Below are 19,626 nucleotides of genomic sequence, written 5' to 3' on the forward strand. Positions count from 1 at the left end.
CCTGAGCTCCCGGCATAGTGCGTCAAGGGGGATCGATGTCAATGCTTCTCGGCCTTTGCCTGATGCTGGTCACCAATGCTCCTCAATTCTGAGGACAACGTTGAATCCCCACGTCATCACAGTGGCAGGCCCAATGCCGACCAGTCCCCGGAGGCCCTGTACAGCAGACGGCGTCGAGGCAGGTGGAGACCCATTTGATGCATGTCTACTTCCAGTGTCTGAGACAGCTCTCAGCCATACGGACCGGTGCACCCAATGCAACTCCTGACATCGATGTTGATGAGAATATCAACACCGAGGTTTTGGACCAGGCTCCAAAAATCTTTTCTCTTTGAGCCTCTGTGGCCAGCTGGGTTCTTTTCTTCATACGAAGGCAAAGAACACAGTTGGAAAGGGTATGTTGAGGTCTCAAACACTGAAGACACTAAGAATGAGTGACTTTGCCAGAAATGGTCCTATTGCACCGGGTACAGCACTTAAAGACACTGACATGGAAGGGAAAACAGCCGTGGCCAAATCAAATGGCTTGATGGTGACTAAAAAGGGGTATGCATCAGAAAAATGAGGGAGAACGGAGCTCAGGCCTAAGAGGGCCTACTGAACGTGTCAAAAATAAAGGAATAGGTTTCCTTTATTTTTGGGGAAAAATAAACTAAAACTATAAGGAACCTTTTCGAAGAAAAAAAACAAAGGTCAGGGCAAAAAACCTAGAAGGGAAAGCAGAAAAATTGAAAAAGTACACTCACACACCAGGCACTGTGAGGAGCATGGAACAACTGCATTCTCTCCTCGCTGCAGATGAGAAGAAATGATGGTCCCACGTTCTCGTGGTGGGCAGGAAGGCACTCAAGCATGCATGGTGAGATGCTGTGTGTACTCTTAAAGCTCTAGTAGCTTGTTTAAGCTCCGAACCATGCAATGTGGATAACATCATCCAATGTGAGAATATGGCCTGCTTGTCCTCGGAGAATATCTCACCATATGATGGAATGGGAGAAAATCTTTAGTAAACAGGCCCCTAAAATTCTAAGATGATTACAGTAATCCTCTAAGCCCTTGCTCTGGGTGACTGTACCTGGCTTGCTGTTGGTCGTTTCTTTGGGTCCCACTGCAGCATGTCTCTCATTACCTGTAGAGCTTCATTACTAGAATTGGGAATCAATGTTTTTAAATTTATTGGGACACACTGTGGAAACCGGAAGTTCATAGCCGATGCAAGCTGGTACCCTTCTGGCCAATCAGTCTGTTAAAAAAAAACCCAAACAAACACAAATAAGACATTTCAAGATGGAAATACAGTGTATTTTTTTAAAGAAAAAGCATGAAGACTACTTCTGAAAATTCTTATAATAGATCACATTAAAGGGCCCTTTTACCAACCAGCGGCAGGGCTACGGTAGCACATGGCAAATTGGCTCTACTGCTAGGCTCCCCTAGGAGCCTGGCAGTAGTTCCAGTTCCGCCACACGCTGTTTCTGGGTGGGGAGTAGGTGTACCCACTGCCCGATTACTGCTGGGTTACCACCAGAGCCCTCACCACTTCCTAAATAGGAAACAGTAAGGGTTCCGTCAGTAAATGGCTGTGCGCCAAATTTTTAATTAGCGCACGGCCATTTACTGCCTCTATGAAACAGACTTTATTATTTATTTATTGCATTTGTATCCCACATATTTGCAGGCTCAATGTGGCTTACATAGTATTGGTAACTTAGAGGGGCAAAATCGAACGTCGCCGGCCAAATAGATCGCCGGCGATCTATGTTGGCGGCGGCGCTACAGCTGGCCGGAACCGTATTATCGAAAAAGATGGCCGGCCATCTTTTTTTTCTATAATACGGTTTAGCCCGGCCAAATGCCGTGGAGTTCGCCGGGTTTGAGATGGCCGGGTTTGTTTTTCAGAGATAATGGAAAGTTATGTCAGCCATCTCAAACCCCGGCCAAATTCAAGGCATTTGGCCGTGGGAGGAGCCAGCATTTTAGTGCACTGGCCCCCCTGACATGCCAGGACACCAACCAGCCACCCTAGGGGTCACTGTGGTGGACTTCAGAAAAGCTCCCACGTGCATAGCTCCCTCACTTTGGGAGCTGAGCCCCCCAACCCCCCCCCCCAAACCCACTACCCACAAATGTACTGCACCCACTAAAATTGCTCCAGGGACCTGCACACAGCCTCTAGGACTTACTGCTGCTGTATAACTTTGGCACACCAGTTCACGCCTGAAGACTAATCTCTCTGAAAAAGTACTTTCTTGAAATAACCACGTTTACTCACAGTTAACTGCAGATCAGAGGTTGTGCCCCACTGGCAAAGAGTCCCCTGGTACTAAGATTAGCAGTAGGTCAGAGCTGGCACAATGGTGTACAATGCCCTCTTTCAGCACCATTCAAGGTAAGAACTACATTCTCTAACGTGGGTAACACAGGAAAGGGAACTAAAACTGGCTTACAAAATGGCCACTACCGCATGGACTACAACAGGAAACAAAACAGGGCACACTCTGACCCAGTTACCGGGGGGAAAAGCACCATGGGAGTAGAGCTCAGTACCCTACCCCACCACAATGCATTGCTAATGTGACTCTGCAGGGCACCTAACAGAAAAGGTGTCACACTCACCCGAGAGCCACATCGCAACCAGGGAAAGGCTGCCGGAGGATACAACACATTCTGCTGTCATGGAGGTGGGTATGGCATTTGAGGCTGGCATACAGGCTGGCAAAAAAGGTTTTTAGTTTTATTTTTTTAGTATGGAACGGGGTTGGTGACCACTGGGGGAGTATGGGGAGGTCATCCCCCATTCCCTCCAGTGGTCATCTGGTCAGTTGGGGCACCTTTTTGAGGCTTGGTCGTGAAAATAAAAGGACCAAGTAAACCCGGCGAAATACTGCTTAACGCCGCTTTTTTTTTTCCATTATCGGCGAAAGCCGGCCATCTGGTAGCCACGCCCATGCCCCGCCTTTGCTAATCTACCGACACGCCCCCTTGAACTTTCGCCGGCGAAGCAACGGGAAAGTGGCGATGCTGTCAAAAATGCCGCTTTCGATTATACCAATTTTGCCACTTTTAAGAAATCGCTGGCCATCTCCCAATTTGTGTCGGAAGATGGCCGGCGATCACTTTCGATTATAAGCTGGATAGTTATTCCAGTAAATTTTACTGGTAGATTAGCTATAGAAAGTTCCATTTTTCAATTATATGCTGTACTTTCAACAACAAAATCTCCCCAAATGTGCAAAAAGCACTTGATTTTTGAAAGGATGGACTAATGAGGTTACTTCTTGCCAAGAGAACACAAAGATTATTTTCATTGATGAAATGGACTATACTGGGGCCAATACTTAGCTGAACGATATCTGGTTAAAGACACAGGACAACTTTAACTGGATATTTACAAGATATCCAAATCATCATTGGTTCTGAATACAGCTAAATAAAGTTATCTAGATAGCTTAGCCCTCTTGTATCTGGACAACTTTACCCAGAAGCACCTGAATATCCCCAATAGCCAGCTGCAGTTCAGACCTGCCCTTGCCATGCCTAAGACTTTGCCTACTATTAAATGGATCAAATTTCCTTGGTGGTTAAATTTTTTGCTACTTTTTGTTTGTTGCATCATATTCACAATTTATTGAAACCTGTGGATTCATTCATATTGGTCCATGCATTTATTATAATTATTACAATGTTTTATATGCTAGACTACCTTAATATCAATTATGAAGACTTTAACTAATATCAAACTTTGTGCCTTATCACTAACATACTTTCTAATGGGGGGTGGTGAGGGGGCCGGGGGGGGGGGGCATAGGATATCACTTATTTGTTGAGACTATGTCCTGGGCTATGTTCAACATTGCACTTCCTAATATGGTGAGGTTGCAGTGCATTACATCTAAGTCTTTTGCTTACTTTGGGATTCTTCTTTGGAACTCTATACCTTTGGATTTAAGATAAAAGGAAACTTACTTTTATGAGAAAAAAAAACAACAAAAAACAAAACAAAACAATATAAAAGCCTGGTTGGTTGCTCTAGTCTTTTCTTGTGCAGTATAATGGAATAATCTCATGGCTTATTTTTGGTAAGGGGAAAAGATAGATTATACGTATTTTATTTTGTTTTATTTTTAGTCATGGAAGGGAAGTTTGGAAGATATTTGGAAACAATTATATTTTTATAATAGTTGTAACTTACCTAGGATCAGTGGTATGCTGGAGCCTGCTCGCTCTGGCTCGCAAGATCCGGTTGTTAAATTTTGCCCGGACTTGCGAGATGGTTGTTGGAAAGGGCGAGCTGGCTCTTCCTCCCTCCGGATCCGGTCCCTCACCGATCCTACCTTGACCATCGAATTCTTCGGGGCAGGCAGTGTTGCCTGCCCGCTGCTATCACTGACTCTCCCCCGCTGCCTGTTTGCACTTTAAAAATGGCCACCGAGACTTCCAGAGGCGGCCTCGCGAGACTTCTGTAAGTCTCGGCGGCCATTTTGAAGCGCGATCGGGCGGCGGAGGAGAGTCAGCGATGACAGTGGGCAGGCAACACTGGGCTGGACATGGATGGAGGGGAGGGAAGAGTGAGGAAGGAGATGAGATAAGGGAAAAGGAAGAGAGGAGAAAAACTGCACATGGATGAATAGGCAGAAGCTGAGGACCAGAAATGAAGAAGAAAGGAGGAAAGGAAAGAAATAAATGGAAAGGAAGCCCTGGAAACGGAGTTAAGACGCCAGATAGCAGCAGAATTGGATACTGGGCCAGCATGATCAGAAAAACAGTCACAGACAACAAAGGTAGAAAAAAATCATTTTATTTTCATTATAGTGTTTGGAATATGTTCACTTTGAGAATCAGGTGCTCAACATTAAAAGTTTATATATTTACTTACTTATTTATGGCATTTTATCCCACATTAAACATGGATTAGATTGGAACCTGGGATCATTTTTTCCTGGAGAGAGTAATGCATTGCCCCTCCCCCCCCCCCGGCTATAGCCAGCTCTGCAATTTTGGGGGGCGCAGAGGTGGATGGGGGGCGCAGAGGTGGACAGGGGAGAGAGCCTGTTGTTAAAAATTTACCAGCACACCACTGCCTAGGATGGTTATAATAAGGCATTCATATCAGAAAAGAAATACATTCATACCAGAAAAGCAGTCAGATAAAGCCTGTGGTCATATCAGGAGTCAGACTATAAACAATAATAGGATATGTATATATGGACTGAACTCCTTGTCACAGTTCTATAAATCTATTCTACTTTTTGGGATTCTGTCATGTACTTGTAACCTAGATTGGCCACTGTTGGAAACAGGATACTGGGCAAGATGGATCTTTGGGCTGACCTAGGAGGGCACTCTTATGTTCTTATATACTTAAGATGACTTAAGAAAAGTCAGTGAGATAGCCATTGCCTTAACATGCTGTTTTAAGGTCAAATCTGTTTATATCTATCTATCTATCTATCTATCTATATCTATCTATCTACTATCTATCTATCTATCTATCTATCTATCTATATACACCACACACATATATAAGTCTGCTTTTGAAATGGATTGCATTTTCTTTGACACATCAATGCTAGGCTTACTGAGGTACTGGGTGAATATTCTATAAATGTTGCCGAAAAACCAGCCCTGTAAATTTGGTGCAAGTGTTATTCTATAAACAGCACTACATAAGTTTATAGAATAGCATTTAGAGCCTATTCCCACATCAAAATTTGGGTGTCAGTAATTATGGGAGCTGAATCCTGGTGCAAATGCAGGCACCAGGCTCCTGGCATTTTGGTGCGGAAATGGTACTATTTTATAAGCCTACACAAAACTTTTTGCAAAGCCCTTGCCCCATCCATGGCCACACCCCCTTGTAAGTTACATGCTAGGGTATTTTGGTGCACCGAGTTATAGACTAGCATGCAGATAACACGTGCGCACAAATCCAAATTATTACTAAATAACTGCAATAATTGATTGTTACCAATTGTTAGTTTATGGCTCATTTTTAAACTCTTTTCACCTGTCAACTTATTATCTAGTTCCTCTGTTTCTTTGACTCTATCTATCTGATTCTAATTTAATTGTAACTGCATCACCTCTGATTTGGCAATAGCCTATCAGTGCATTGTAAGCCACTTTAAGCCTGCAAAACTGTGGGAAAAACATGGGGTATAAATGTACAAATAAATAAATAAAATAAAATAAATAAATTTGCAAATTAGGATATACATACATCTTGAATCCGTGCTCATATTTGGCGCCAGAATCTCAGCGCCATATATAGAAACTGGAGTTTGTATCTTTTTTGACCAATAGGTCTATAAAGGTGTAATGTTTTAGATGCACCTAGATGCACGGGAACTGAAATGTTGAGTGCCACAAGGATCCCTGCTATCCTATTTAATAACTAGAGACCTTAGGGACGTGATAAGACAATATGGAATTTGCTGTTTTTCTTAAGCAGACAAGTTCCAACTTCTTCTAGTTCAGGAATCATTGGGTAACATGGAGAGTAGACTGGCTGCTCGTTTTAAATCCATTAAGGAATGGATGAGTGCTAACTTACTCAAGGTAAACTTGGACAAAACCAAGATTCTGTGGGTTGGAAAACAACTGGAGAATTCTCTGAATGTTTCTCTGAGATAGGTGGGAAGTTGTGGAATATTACTGAATCCCCACTCGTTTTGGAAGATTAAACAGCATCCAATTTTAGGAAATCTTTTCAGTCTCTTCAAGTGTTAAGGCAGATTTGTGCATTTTTAAGAAAGTTGGGAAGTCTATGGTACATGCTGTTTCCCTCTCACACTTGGATTATTTTAATCTGTTTTATAAACGAATACTTAAATAGTGGTTAAATCTATTGCAAGTGCTCCATAACACAGAAGTAAAATTGATAAAAGAAGGAAAGACTAGTCCAATGCTTATCAGTTTGCACTGGCTCCTGGCTGACATAAGACTTGTTTTAAGCTTTTGATGTTTGGTTTTAAGATTTTACCAGGGATTGGATTCCAATATTTAAGTTTTTATGTGACTGATAGGTCCTCTACTAAGATTACTGTGATCACAGTCGGTGTGACTGGTCATTCCTGCTTGAAGATTTGAAACGTGGATACTCCTAATCCATATGATCTTGGGAGTTCCACAGTCTTGGAATGACTTGCTGATTAAAATCAAGATAGAATCATCTTAGTCTTCTTATAAGAAGTGAGCACTTGGCTGTTTGATCAACTGTTGAATAGATTGAAAATTTCTGAAAGGATGGATATGGCTACAAGAATATTACTTGATGTTGTCATTGAGTGAGAATAGTTAGTTAAGTTAGTATGTATTTAAAAATTGTACAAGAAAATGCTTGGTGACAGAGAAATTCAGCAGGACTTAACCAGATAGGAACCGCTGCTACCCAAATAAGTCCCACTCACCGGGACAAACCCAAATTTTCAATAGCACTTACTTGGATAGAGCCACTGAAAATCCAAATCAAAATGCCATGGAACTATCCAGACAGTGCTGGGACAGTCCAGGACCAGAGTGTGGGCAGACCCAGGAGCTACCTAATTAGTGGTAATATTCACCCTGCTAACCAGGTAACCATCTGGACAAAGTTAGGACAGCAAAAAATGCTGTCCTAACATTATCTGGATAGTTATCTGGGTATCAGTCTGAATATTACTGGTACCCTGGATAAGCGCTAGTGGTTACATTATTTCTGGATATTAGCACTGGTATTTGGGTATGGCCTGGCACTCAATGAGGCATATTTTCAAAGCACTTAGCCTTCCAAAGTTCCATAGGTTTCTATGGAACTTTGGAAGGCTAAGTGCTTTGAAAATATGCCTCAATATTTATTATTTTATTTATTTAAAAATATTATATATGCTGCAAATTTGGGCGGGTTACAACACATGCATAACAAAGTAATATAACAAATTGCATACATTTTAAAATATAGTCTAATATAAATATGAAATTTGATCATATATTAGTCTGAGTACTACTACTACTACTTAACATTTCTAGAGTGCTACTAGGGTTACGCAGCGCTGTACAAAATAAACAAAAAGGTACGGTCCCCTGCTCAAGGAGCTTACAATCTAAAGAATGAAATGTCAAGTGGGGGCAGTCTAGATTTCTTGGGTAGAGGTGTAGAGGTTAGGTGCCGAAGGCGACCTTGAAGAGGTGGGCTTTAAGCAGAGATTAGAAGATGGGCCAGGGAGGGGGCCTGGCGTATGGGCTCGGGGAGCTTGTTCCATGCGTGGGTGAGGCGAGGCAGAAATGGCGGAGTCTGGAGTTGGCGGTGGTGGAGAAGGGTACTGAAAGGAGGGATTTGTCTTGAGAGCCTTGTATACTGTCAATATTCTCATTTAGGGAAGCTTGTACAAAATAATGCGCTTTTTGAGTAGTTTTCTGAAAGCCAAACAAGAAGATGTATTTTGGAAATATACTGATCCCCAAAAAAGATCAGATTTACTAGTCTGGGTGTTATAATAGATTCACATCTGACTATGCAAGCACAGGTGTCCCAAGTTGGTGAAAGTATACTTTCAGGCTTATTTTCAAAAGAGAAGGACGCCCATCTTTTGACACAAATCGGAACATGGGCGTCCTTCTCCCAGGGTCGCCCAAATCAGCATAATTGAAAGCCAATTTTGGGCGTCCCCAACTGCTTTCCGTCACGGGACGACCAAAGTTTCCCGGGGGCATGTAGGAGGTGTAGCGAAGGTGGGTCTTGGGTATTCCTAACACATGGGCGTCCTCGACCCATAATTGAAAAAAGAAGGGCAACCCTGATGAGCACTTGGACGACTTTACTTGGTCCTTTTTTTGTTATGACCAAGCCACGAAAAGGTGCCCGAACTGACCACCGGAGGGAATCGGGGATGACCTCTCCTTACTCCCCCCCAGTGGTCACTAACCCCCTCCACCCTCAAAACATTTTTTGCCAGCCTCTATGCCAGCCTCAAATGTCATACTCGGGTCCATCGCAGCAGTATGCAGGTCCCTGGAGCAGTTTTAGTGAGTGCAGTGCATTTCAGGCAGGCAGACCTAGGCCGATCCCCCCCACCTGTTACACTTGTGGTGGTAAATGTGAGCCCTCCAAATCCCACCAGAAACCCACTGTACCCACATCTAGGTGCCCCCCTTCACCCAAAAGGGCTATGGTAGTGGGTTTTGGGGGGGGGGGCTCAGCACACACAGTAAGGGAGCTATGCACCTGGTAGCAATTTCTGAAGTCCACTGCAGTGTCCCCTAGGGTGCCCGGTTGGTGTCCTGGCATGTGAGGGGGACAAGTGCACTACGAATGCTGGCTCCTCCCATGACCAAAGGGCTTGGATTTGGTCGTTTCTGAGATAAGCGTCCTCAGTTTCCATTATCGCCGAAAATCAGAAACGACCAAATCTAAGAACGACCATCTCTAAGGTCGACCTACATTTCCAGATTTGGGCGTCCCCGACCGTATTATCGAAACAAAGATGGACGTCCATCTTGTTTCGATAATACGGGTTTCCCCGCCCTTTCACAGGGACGTCTGGAGGACGTCCTCAAAAAAACTTGGGCGTCCCTTTCGACTATGCCCCTCCACCTCAACTAAAGATCTTGAGTAAGATTAAGCTTATTTTACCAAAATATGATTTTCAGATAGTGATTCAAGGTTTGGTACGCTCTATGGTAGACTACTGTAATAGTCTTTATTTAAGCATGTCTCAAGCTTGGTTTAAAGCTCTTCAGGTTTTCCAACATGCTGCAGTCCATATGATTGCTGGCTTGAACTGTTCAGATAATGTTGCCATTTCTATAAAGGTCCTTCACTGGCTTCCTGTTCTTTTTACAGGGTGCATTTTAAATTGTTGTTGTTGGTTTTTAAAACATTGCATGAGTCAGTACCTGCTTATTTGTCTCAGGCACTATGAATTTTAAGCTGAATAGATATCTGCGTCTGAAAATTCACAACTTCTTGCGCCTTCATTGAGACTGTGGTTATTAAAGGAACTTGGTACCTTTAAGAAACAACTTAAAGCATACTTGTTTGCACAGGTATACTTTGGTATTGACTGAGCAATTAGAATTTGGTTATTAAAGGGGCTGGGCATTTTCAGGGAGCATTTATTGAATATATTTGTATGTACAGGCATATGTTGGAATTGATTATGTAATGGAACTTATTTTGCTAATTTGTTTTGATTTTATTATTTTGTATGTGCTTCTTGTTACCCGGGAAAGATGCCCACCCATGTCTATGCATAAGGAGTGAACCTCAACACCGTTATTGCGAGGGCTGCAAAGAGGGAGAGGTTCTTGTGGAAGCAGAAAAGGGCTTCTTACCTCCTTGAAAGGTTTAGGCATGTCCTCAGGTAGTTGCTGGACCTTGGAATCTCCCAGATCTTTAACAATCTTCTCCAATCCAAACAAAAGAATAGTTTCCCCCGAAAGGGCAACTTCGCCAGAAGAGATATGGATGCCACATCAGCGGCCCAATGCCTCAACCAGTGCCAGCATCGTGCTGAAACAGCCAAGGCCATACCATCAGATAATGCTTGGAGAATATCATAAAGAGCATGTGACAAATAGGACAACCCTGCCTCTAGGATAGGGAGAAAGTCTGGAGGCGAGTCCAACGTGGACAATTGTTGAATCCACAATAAAGAAGCCCTGGCTACAAAAGAAGAAGAAATTACTGCCTCAGAATTTAACGCAGGTAGTTGAAAGGCAAGCTTCAAGGAAGCTTGAAGCTTGCAGTTAGGCATATCTTTAATGCAGTGCCGCCTTCAAGAGGAACAGTGGAAAGTTTAGTAACCACCATAATAAGGGCATCCACCTTAGGCAGAACAAACTGCTCTAAATCAGATAGCAGAAGGAGATATAATTTGGACATAGCGCGAGCCACCCAGAAGTTAAAAACAGGGGTCTCTCACTGAGCTGCAATAAACTCCTGCATAGCCTCATGAATATGGAAAAATACAGGAGGTCTCTTAGTACCTGACATAATAGATGGAGCAGGACCAGAGGACTGAGGAGCAGGAAAAGAAATGTGCAAAGTCTCCATAGATTATGCGATCAACACAGGCAACTCTGTTCTCAAAAACAGCCTAGCTACAGTAGGATCATCACCCCCCGTCTGCCTCTGAAATGTCCAAGTCAGGGCCATCAGCAGAACTAGGAGTCAGATAAAATCTCCTCTGAGTCCCGAGGAGGAACATTCTCCAAATCCTGTGAAACGGAAAGTATTACTTTCTTAGGAAGCTGCTCCTAAGGGGAGTAGTAACATAAGGGGAAGAAGAAGAGCCAGCTTGAGCTGACTTAAAAAAAAAAAAAGGCCCAATGTAATAAAAGAACAAATTCAGGTTTAAACAGCAGGGCAAAGACATTTACCCCTGCAAAACCAACATCCCGGGACATGATAGCGGGTGAGGAACCCACTGAAAAAATGGCCGCCGAAGCCTTGCAGATCACAGGAGCTTTTAGCACTGAGCCTGATTGGGAGCAGGGCCAGATAGAACTCCTAGAGACAGAATACTGACGGCCAAAGTAGCAAAAGCGGCACTTCCAGAGAAGAAAAGCAAAGTGTGCAGGAACTGGTAGCTGAGAGCTTACTCTCATAGAATGCACAAGATTTAATATGCTCACACATAGAGAATAATAGAATAACAGAAAGCAGCTGGTCTCATGACCTCCAAGGCACTGAAGCCCCACAATCTTCCCACAGCACAAGAGTTTTCAAAAAGAACAGCAGTGGCTGCTTTTCTTTTTTTCTTTTAGATAGAGGCAGGAGAAAAAGAGAAGGGAAGACTGAGATAAAGGGGTAGAAAGTGATATGGGGGAGCAGGAAGGGACCTAGACCACCACATTTACACCTGAGGCACAGGATATTCTCAACCCCAAACTCTACTGAACCTGCAAGCAGGACACGAGGCCACAAAGAAGTCACCACAATGCAAAGGAGCTGCTATCTTGCCTGCCGGAGATAGAGAATACTAGTTGGTTGTTAAGAACAGGAGCTTATGAGGCACAACTCATAAGAGTTCTCTATCTCCACCTGCTGGCAGATGGTCACAACCCATTTGTCTGGACTGATCCTTGGGACGACATGGAAATATGTAATAATAGGGGAAATCATCCAATTTCCAAGGCAGATTACAATTCTACATAAGTAATCAAAAACAGGTTAAAACTATAGGTATGGGACTTTATTGATATTTCAAGTAATGTTATTGTATGGCAAAGAAACACAACATAGATGTTATAGGTTTGCTTTGTTACTGAAACTGGAATAAATAAATTTTAGGAAAAAACAGGTTAAAACAAAACAATACAGTTTAAATTAGAAAATCAAAAGACTAAAAGCAAAACCAAACAATATCTGTATAATAACCTATGCAAATTCTTCCGTCAAATAATTAACCTTTACTGTACATAAATGGCCCATCCAGCAAGATTAACTCTTGATCTAAGCTGTTAAATAGGGCAAAAGGCCTGAGCAAAGAAGTGCTTTCAGACATTTAATGAATTGTTCTTTGTCTTAACAGCCCTACATCAGTTGGTAACAGTGGAGTGGCAAATAAGAAGGCTCCGGCCCTCATCTTGTCAACAGAGCTGAAACAGTCACATACAATGTTCCTTCTGATATCAAGGCCCTTATGGGCCTACAGAGTTTTAGGGCTGTTGACAAACAGAACAGCACATCATTTTGTAGGGTCTTTTGAATGCGGACCAATGCTGGTTTTTCGCAGCACAACACGGTTGATACAAGCAATTACATATACATATATGAGACCATCAGGGGCATTTTCTAAAGCGAAGGACGCCCATCTTCCAACACAAATCAGGAGATAGGCGTCCTTCTCTCAGGGTCGCCCAAATCGGCATAATTGAAAGCCCTCAACTGCTTTCTCCTCGCGGGGATGACCAAAGTTCATGGGGGAGTGTCGGCACCATAGCGAAGGCGGGACTGGGGCATGATTAAGAGATGGGCGTCCTCGCCGATAATGGAAAAAAGAAGGGCGTCCCTGACGAGCATTTGGACGACTTTACTTGGTCCGTTTTTTTCACGACCAAGCCTCAAAAAGGTGCCCGAACTGACCAGATGATCTCCCCTTACTCCCCCAGTGGTCACCAACCCCCTCCCACCCAAAAAATAATTTAAAAACATTTTTTGTCAGCCTCTATGCCAGCCTCAACTGTCATACCCAGCTCCATCACAGCAGTATGCAGGTCCCTGGAGCAGTTTTTAGTGGGTGCAGTGCATTTCAGGCAGGCAGACTTAGGCCGATCCCCCCCACCTGTTACACTTGTGCTGGCAAATTTGAGCCCTTCAAAACCCACCTGAAACCCACTGTACCCACATGCAGGTGACCCCCTTCATTTGTAAGGGCTATGGTAGTGTTGTACAGTTGTGGGGAGTGGGTTTTAGGGTGGGGGCTCAGCACCCAAGGTAAAGGAGCTATGCACCTGGGAGCAATTTGTGAAGTCCACTGCAGTGCCCCCTAGGGTGCCTGGTTGATGTCCTGGCATGTCAGGCGGACCAGTGCACTACGAATGCTGGCTCCTCCCACGACCAAATGGCTTGGATTTGGTCATTTCTGAGATGGGCGTCCTCGGATTCCATTATTGGGGAAAACTGGGGACGACCATCTCTAAGGATGACCTAAGGATGACCATCTCCAAGGTCGACCTAAATGTTGAGATTGGGCGTCCACGACCGTATTATTGAACCGAAAGATGGACGCCCATCTTGTTTCGATAATACACGATGCCCTCCCCTTTCACCGGGACGTCTCTAGAGATGGGCACCCTTAGAGCTGGGCGTCCCCGTTCGAAAATGTCCCTCCATATAGTGCAATCATACACTACAAGTACTTTGACCCCTGAGGCAGGCTCACAAGCCGAAACACGGCAGTGTCGGGTCACTGATGTGTTGGCTTTATTCATCAAATTAAAGGTTTTATATTGACTTTTTGGAATCCTCATTTTCCTACCTCACTTCCCTTGTGTTGGTCTACACGTTCATGAGGTTTTGGTTTTCTCCTTCTTGTGTACCCCCCGCACGGTTTTATGGAACAGAAGCAACATTTTAAATTTAATGCAAAACTGAACACCCCTCCCTCCTTGTTTAGTTTTCTTCAAATCACCCACTCCCCTCTATTCTCTCAACTTTTGTTCCTTTCTATCCTCTCAGCTCTTCTTCCTCTCCTTTCAAATCCATCCTTTCCCCTTTTCACCCTCCTTCTTAAATCCTTTATCTCTTCCTCCTCAAACCCTCCCATGAGCGCATGATCTAGTGAGGGACATTATGGTACTGGGGCCGCTTGATAACAGTGATCATAATATGATCAGTTTTGATATCAACCTTGAAGTAACTATACATAGGAAGTCAAATACGTTAGCGTTTAATTTTGAAAAAGGAGACTATGATAGAATGAGAAGAATGGTAAAAAAAAAAAAAACTGAGGGGCAACGGAGAGGGTAAAAACTGTACAACAGGCGTGGATGCTGTTCAAAAGTACCATCCTGGAGGCCCAGGCCAAACATATTCCGCAAATTAGAAAAGAAAGACGGAAGTCCAAGAGACAGCCAGCATGGTTGAAAAGTGAGGTGAAGGAGCTATTAGGGCTAAAAGAAACGCCTTCAGAAAATGAAAGAAGGAACCGTCTGAAAATAACAAGAAGCACCATAAGGAGTGTCAAAGCAAATGCAAGGCGCAGATAAAGAAGGCCAAGAGGGATTACGAAAAAAAGATAGCATTAGAGACTAAAAAACATAGTAAAATTTTTTTCGGTATATCAAAAGCAGGAAGCCGGCAAAAGAATCGGTTGGGCCGCTGGATGACCGAGGGGTAAAAGGGGCGATAAAGGAAGACAAAGACTTGGCGGAGAGATTAAACGAATTCTTTGCTTCGGACTTCACCGAGGAAGATTTGGGTGGGATACCGGTGTCGGATATGGTATTTCAAGCGGACGAGTCGGAGAAACGTACGGAATTCACAGTAAACCTGGAGGACGTAATGGGGCAGTTCAGCAAACTGAAGAGTAGCAAATCTCCTGGACCAGATGGTATTCATCCTAGAGTACTGATAGAACTGAAAAATGAGCTTGCAGAGCTACTGTTACTGATATGCAATTTATCCTTAAATCAAGCATGGTACCGGAAGATTGGAGGGTGGCCAATGTAACGCCGATTTTTTAAAAAGGTTCCAGGGGAGATCCGGGAAATTATAGACCGGTGACTCTGACGTCGGTGCCAGGGAAAATAGTAGAGGCTATTATTAAAAACAAAAATTACAGAGCACATCCAAGGACATGGATTACTGAGACCAACCAGCTTATTTTCGAAAGAGATCGCCGGCCATCTTCCGACACAAATCGGGAAATGGCCGGCGATCTCCTACAGCCGGCCAAATCGGTATAATCGAAAGCCGATTTTGGCCGGTGCCAACTGCTTTCCATTGCAGAGCCGGCCAAACTTCAAGGGGGCATGTCGCTAGGGTAGCGAAGGCAGGACGGGTGCATGGTTTGAGATGGCCGGCTTCGCTCGATAGTGGAAAAAAGAAAGTCGGCCCTGACGAGCATTTCGCCGGCTTCACTTGGTCCCTTTTTTTTCAGGACCAAGCTTCAAAAAGGTGCCCCAACTGACCACCGAGGTAATCGGGGATGACCTCCCCTTACTCCCCCAGTGGTCACCAACCCCCTCCCAACCAAAAAAAATATATATATTTTTGGCAGCCTCTATGCCAGCCTCAAATGTCATACCCAGCTCCCTGACAGTAGTATGCAGGTCCCTGGAGCAGTATTTAGTGGGTGCAGTGCACTTCAGGCAGGTGGACCCAGGCCCATCCCCCCCCACCTGTTACACTTGTGGTGGTAAATGGGAGCCCTCCAACCCCCCCCTAAAAACCCACTGTACCCACATATAGGTGCCCCCCTTCACCCATAAGGGCTATGGTAATGGTGTACAATTGTGGGGAGTGGGTTTGGGGGGGGGATTTGGGGGGGTTCAGCACCCAAGGTAAGGGAGGTATGCACCTGGAAGCAATTTTTGAAGTCCACTGCACTGCCCCCTAGGGTGCCCGGTTGGTGTCCTGGCATGTGAGGGGGACCAGTGCACTACAAATGCTGGCCCCTCCCACAACCAAATGCCTTGGATTTGGCTGGGTTTGAGATCGCCGGCCTCGGTTTCCATTATCGGCGAAAACCGATGCCGGCCAACTCAAATCCGGCCATATCTGACATTTGGCTGGCTCCAACCGTATTATCGAAACGAAAGATGGCCGGCCATCTTTTTCGATAATACGGCTTGGGACTGCTCTTTGCGGCGCCAGCCATCTATTTGGCAGGCGCTGTTCGATTATGCCCCTCCAAGTCAGCACGGCTTTAGTGTGGGAAAATCTTGTCTGATCAATTTACTTCAATTCTTTGAAGGAGTAAACAAACATGTGGACAAAGGGGAGCCGGTTGACGTGTATCTGGATTTTCAAAAGGCGTTTGACAAGGTACCTCATGAAAGTCTGCAGAGGAAATTGGAGGGTCATGGGATAGGAGGAAATGTCCTATTGTGGATTAAAAACTGGTTGAAGGATAGGAAACAGAGAGTGGGGTTAAATGGGCAGTATTCACAATGGAGAAGGGTAGTTAGTGGGGTTCCTCAGGGCGAGACTGGGAGGCTAAATGGCAGATGACATTTAATGTGAACAAGTGCAAGGTGATGCATGTGGGAAAAAAGAACCCGAATTACAGCTACGTCATGCAAGTTTCCACGTTAGGAGTGGGGTTCCCCAGGGCGAGACTGGGAGGCTAAATGGCAGATGACGTTTAATGTGAACAAGTGCAAGGTGATGCATGTGGGAAAAAAGAACCCGAATTATAGCTACGTCATGCAAGGTTCCATGTTAGGAGTTACAGACCAAGAAAGGGATCTGGGTGTCACACTGAAACCTTCTGCTCAATGTGCTGCTGCAGCTAGGAAAGCGAATAGAATGTTGGGTATTATTAGGAAAGGTATGGAGAACAGGTGTGAGGATGTTATAATGCCGTTGTATCACTCCATGGTGCGACCGCACCTTGAGTATTGTGTTCAGTTCTGGTCGCCGCATCTCAAGAAAGATATAGTAGAATTGGAAAAGGTGCAGCAAAGGGCGACGAAAATGATAGCGGGGATGGGACGACTTCCCTATGAAGAAAGACTAAGGAGGCTATGGCTTTTCAGCTTGGAGAAGAGACGGCTGAGGGGAGACATGATAGAGGTATATAAAATAATGAGTGGAGTGGAACAGGTGGATGTGAAGTGTCTGTTCACACTTTCCAAAAATACTAGGACTAGGCGGCATGCGATGAAACTACACTGTAGTAAATTTAAAACAAATAGGAGAAAAACTTTCTTCACTCACGCGTAATTAAACTCTGGAATTGTTGCTGGAAAACGTAGTGAAGGCGGTTAGCTTGGCAGAGTTTAAAAAGGGGTTGGACGGTTTCCTAAAGGACAAGTCCATAGACCACTACTAAATGGACTTGGGAAAAATCCACAATTTCGGGAATAACATGTATAAAATGTTTGTACGTTTTTGGTAGCTTGCCAGGTGCCCTTGATCTGGATTGGCCGCTGTCGTGGACAGGATGCTGGGCTCGATGGACCTTTGGTCTTTTCCCAGTATGGCATTACTTATGTACTTATCCTTTCTTCTATCCGTCATTGACCCTCTCTTTCTACCCCTCCATCCCCCTTCAGCATTTTCTCTTTCCCTCTTTCCTCCTGGCACCTTATCTCTCCCTTTTTCCGCCCTTTCCCAGCACTCTCTCTTCCTTCCATGCACCCCTCCCCCCAATCATGTCCAGCATCTCTCCTTCTATCTCTTCTTCATCCTTACCTCTATCCTCTACTGGGTCCTGCATCTCTTCTCCCCCCTCAGCAACCCTTTCCTCTTCCACCAGGCCCAGCCTCTCTCCCATTCCCCCCCCAAGACCAGTATATTTCCCTCTCTCTCCTCAAACTCAGCATCTCTCCTTTACCCTCTTTCCCTGCCTGCCCCATGGCCCAGCATCTATCACTTTTATATCTCCCTTCCTGCTGGGGTAGCAACAACTAATTTAAAAGTGGAAGCAATCATTGCAGAGTCTTTGTGATATTGTGCTGCCGATGGCACTGCCATCCTGTCCTCTTCAACATGCACTTTCTATTGCCATACGGGGCGAGATGGCAGGACCTTCTGCAGCACAGAATTGCAAAGGCCCCACAATGATTGCTATCGCTTTTAAAATAGCTGTTGCTGCCCTACAGGAAGGAAAGGGAAAGACTGGACTGTTAGGGAAGGAGGGAACATAGAACACAGCAGCACCAGCAGCAAAATTGTAAAAACATTGGCCTGAAGTGTTTGAGGGAAGCATTGCCCCCAGCATCCCCAAGTTATGCCCATGGATAAGAAGTCTTTAAAGTCATGAACGGGGTGGAACAGCAAATTAGAAGTGGTTGTTCACTCTTTAATAGCAATGTCTAGGGGCACTCCATGAAACCTAAAGGTAGCACATTTAAAATAAATAAGAGAAAGTATTTTTTTCACTCAATGTGGAATTAAGCTGTGGAATTTTTTGTCAGAGCGTGTGGTTAAGGCAGGGTCTAAAACGGTTTTAGACAAATTCCTCGAAGAAAATCCATATATTTTTATTACCTATACTGGGCTTGTAAAAGCCATCACATATCCTCAGAAGAGAGCAACAAAAAATTAAGCAGCTCTTGGGATCCACCGCTGGTACTTGTCATCTGGGTTGGCAAGTACTGGAGACAGAATATTTGACTTGATGGACTTTGGTCTGACCCAGTATGGCATATCTTGTATTCTTATCAAGAACATTCTAGTGGTTGTAACTGAACTGCATATAGGAGTTCAAATTTTTGATTTAACAGAATTTGTCCAAAGATTTATTAAATATTCAAGATGCACTGTGCAGAGAAGTTTTCTAGATTGTATTGAAATGTTGAATTACTGAATTCCAGCATAGAACCAAGATTCTTATGGGGAAAATATTGCTTACCTTCTTTGGAGTCCCTAAAACTTGACAGATTTTGAATATTTCATCTACTTCACTTGTTCCTGGGAAGAGAGGTCTTAACGTATAAAGCTCAGCCATTATGCTGCCAACTGCCCAGATATCAATAGGGGAGCTATAGCTGGAGGATCTCAGCAATACTTCAGGTGCTCGATACCTAGGGCGAAATAAATTGACCATGATCAATATCCTGCTTCTTTTATTAATAAACAATTTCATGAAGGAGGTATAGAATATGAACAACCTTATTTTCTTAAAACTTGTAATAAGGAATCCAGCAGAGTACACATTTTAATACATTTTGTTGGAAGCATATACAGCTGTCAACAGTGTAATAATGTAAGGCATGTGAAAAATCCATGAATAAATTAATCATTGAATATGAAAATTGAAGGGACTACAGCTACAATAATAAAGAAAAGGAGAAAAGCATTGAAAGAAATCCACACACAGCACACCAGTGACAATCTACCACTGGCTATTCATGACCAACTAATTTTCCCACGTCTAAGCTGACTGATATATTAATCCACCACACACAGATCATGTAATCTGTGTGTGTGTGTGGGGGGGGGGGGGGGGGGGGGTTCTAACAGTATATGTTAAT

General features: G+C 44.1%; 1 protein-coding gene across 1 annotated transcript in view; it reads right to left on the reverse strand.

Annotated features, from left to right (window-relative positions):
* The window catches only part of MAK (male germ cell associated kinase), a 385,342-nt gene that overhangs the window by 218,880 nt on the left and 146,836 nt on the right, over window positions 1-19,626 (reverse strand). The window contains exons 7-8 of the mRNA XM_030209100.1: window positions 19,005-19,176; window positions 1,076-1,243 (exon numbers count right to left, since the gene is read on the reverse strand). Coding sequence (XP_030064960.1) covers window positions 1,076-1,243; window positions 19,005-19,176 — 340 coding nt within the window. The remainder of the gene's footprint in view (window positions 1-1,075; window positions 1,244-19,004; window positions 19,177-19,626) is intronic.

This window comes from Microcaecilia unicolor, chromosome 1 (genome assembly GCF_901765095.1).
Source record: "Microcaecilia unicolor chromosome 1, aMicUni1.1, whole genome shotgun sequence".
Classification (NCBI taxonomy): Eukaryota; Metazoa; Chordata; class Amphibia; order Gymnophiona; family Siphonopidae; genus Microcaecilia; species Microcaecilia unicolor.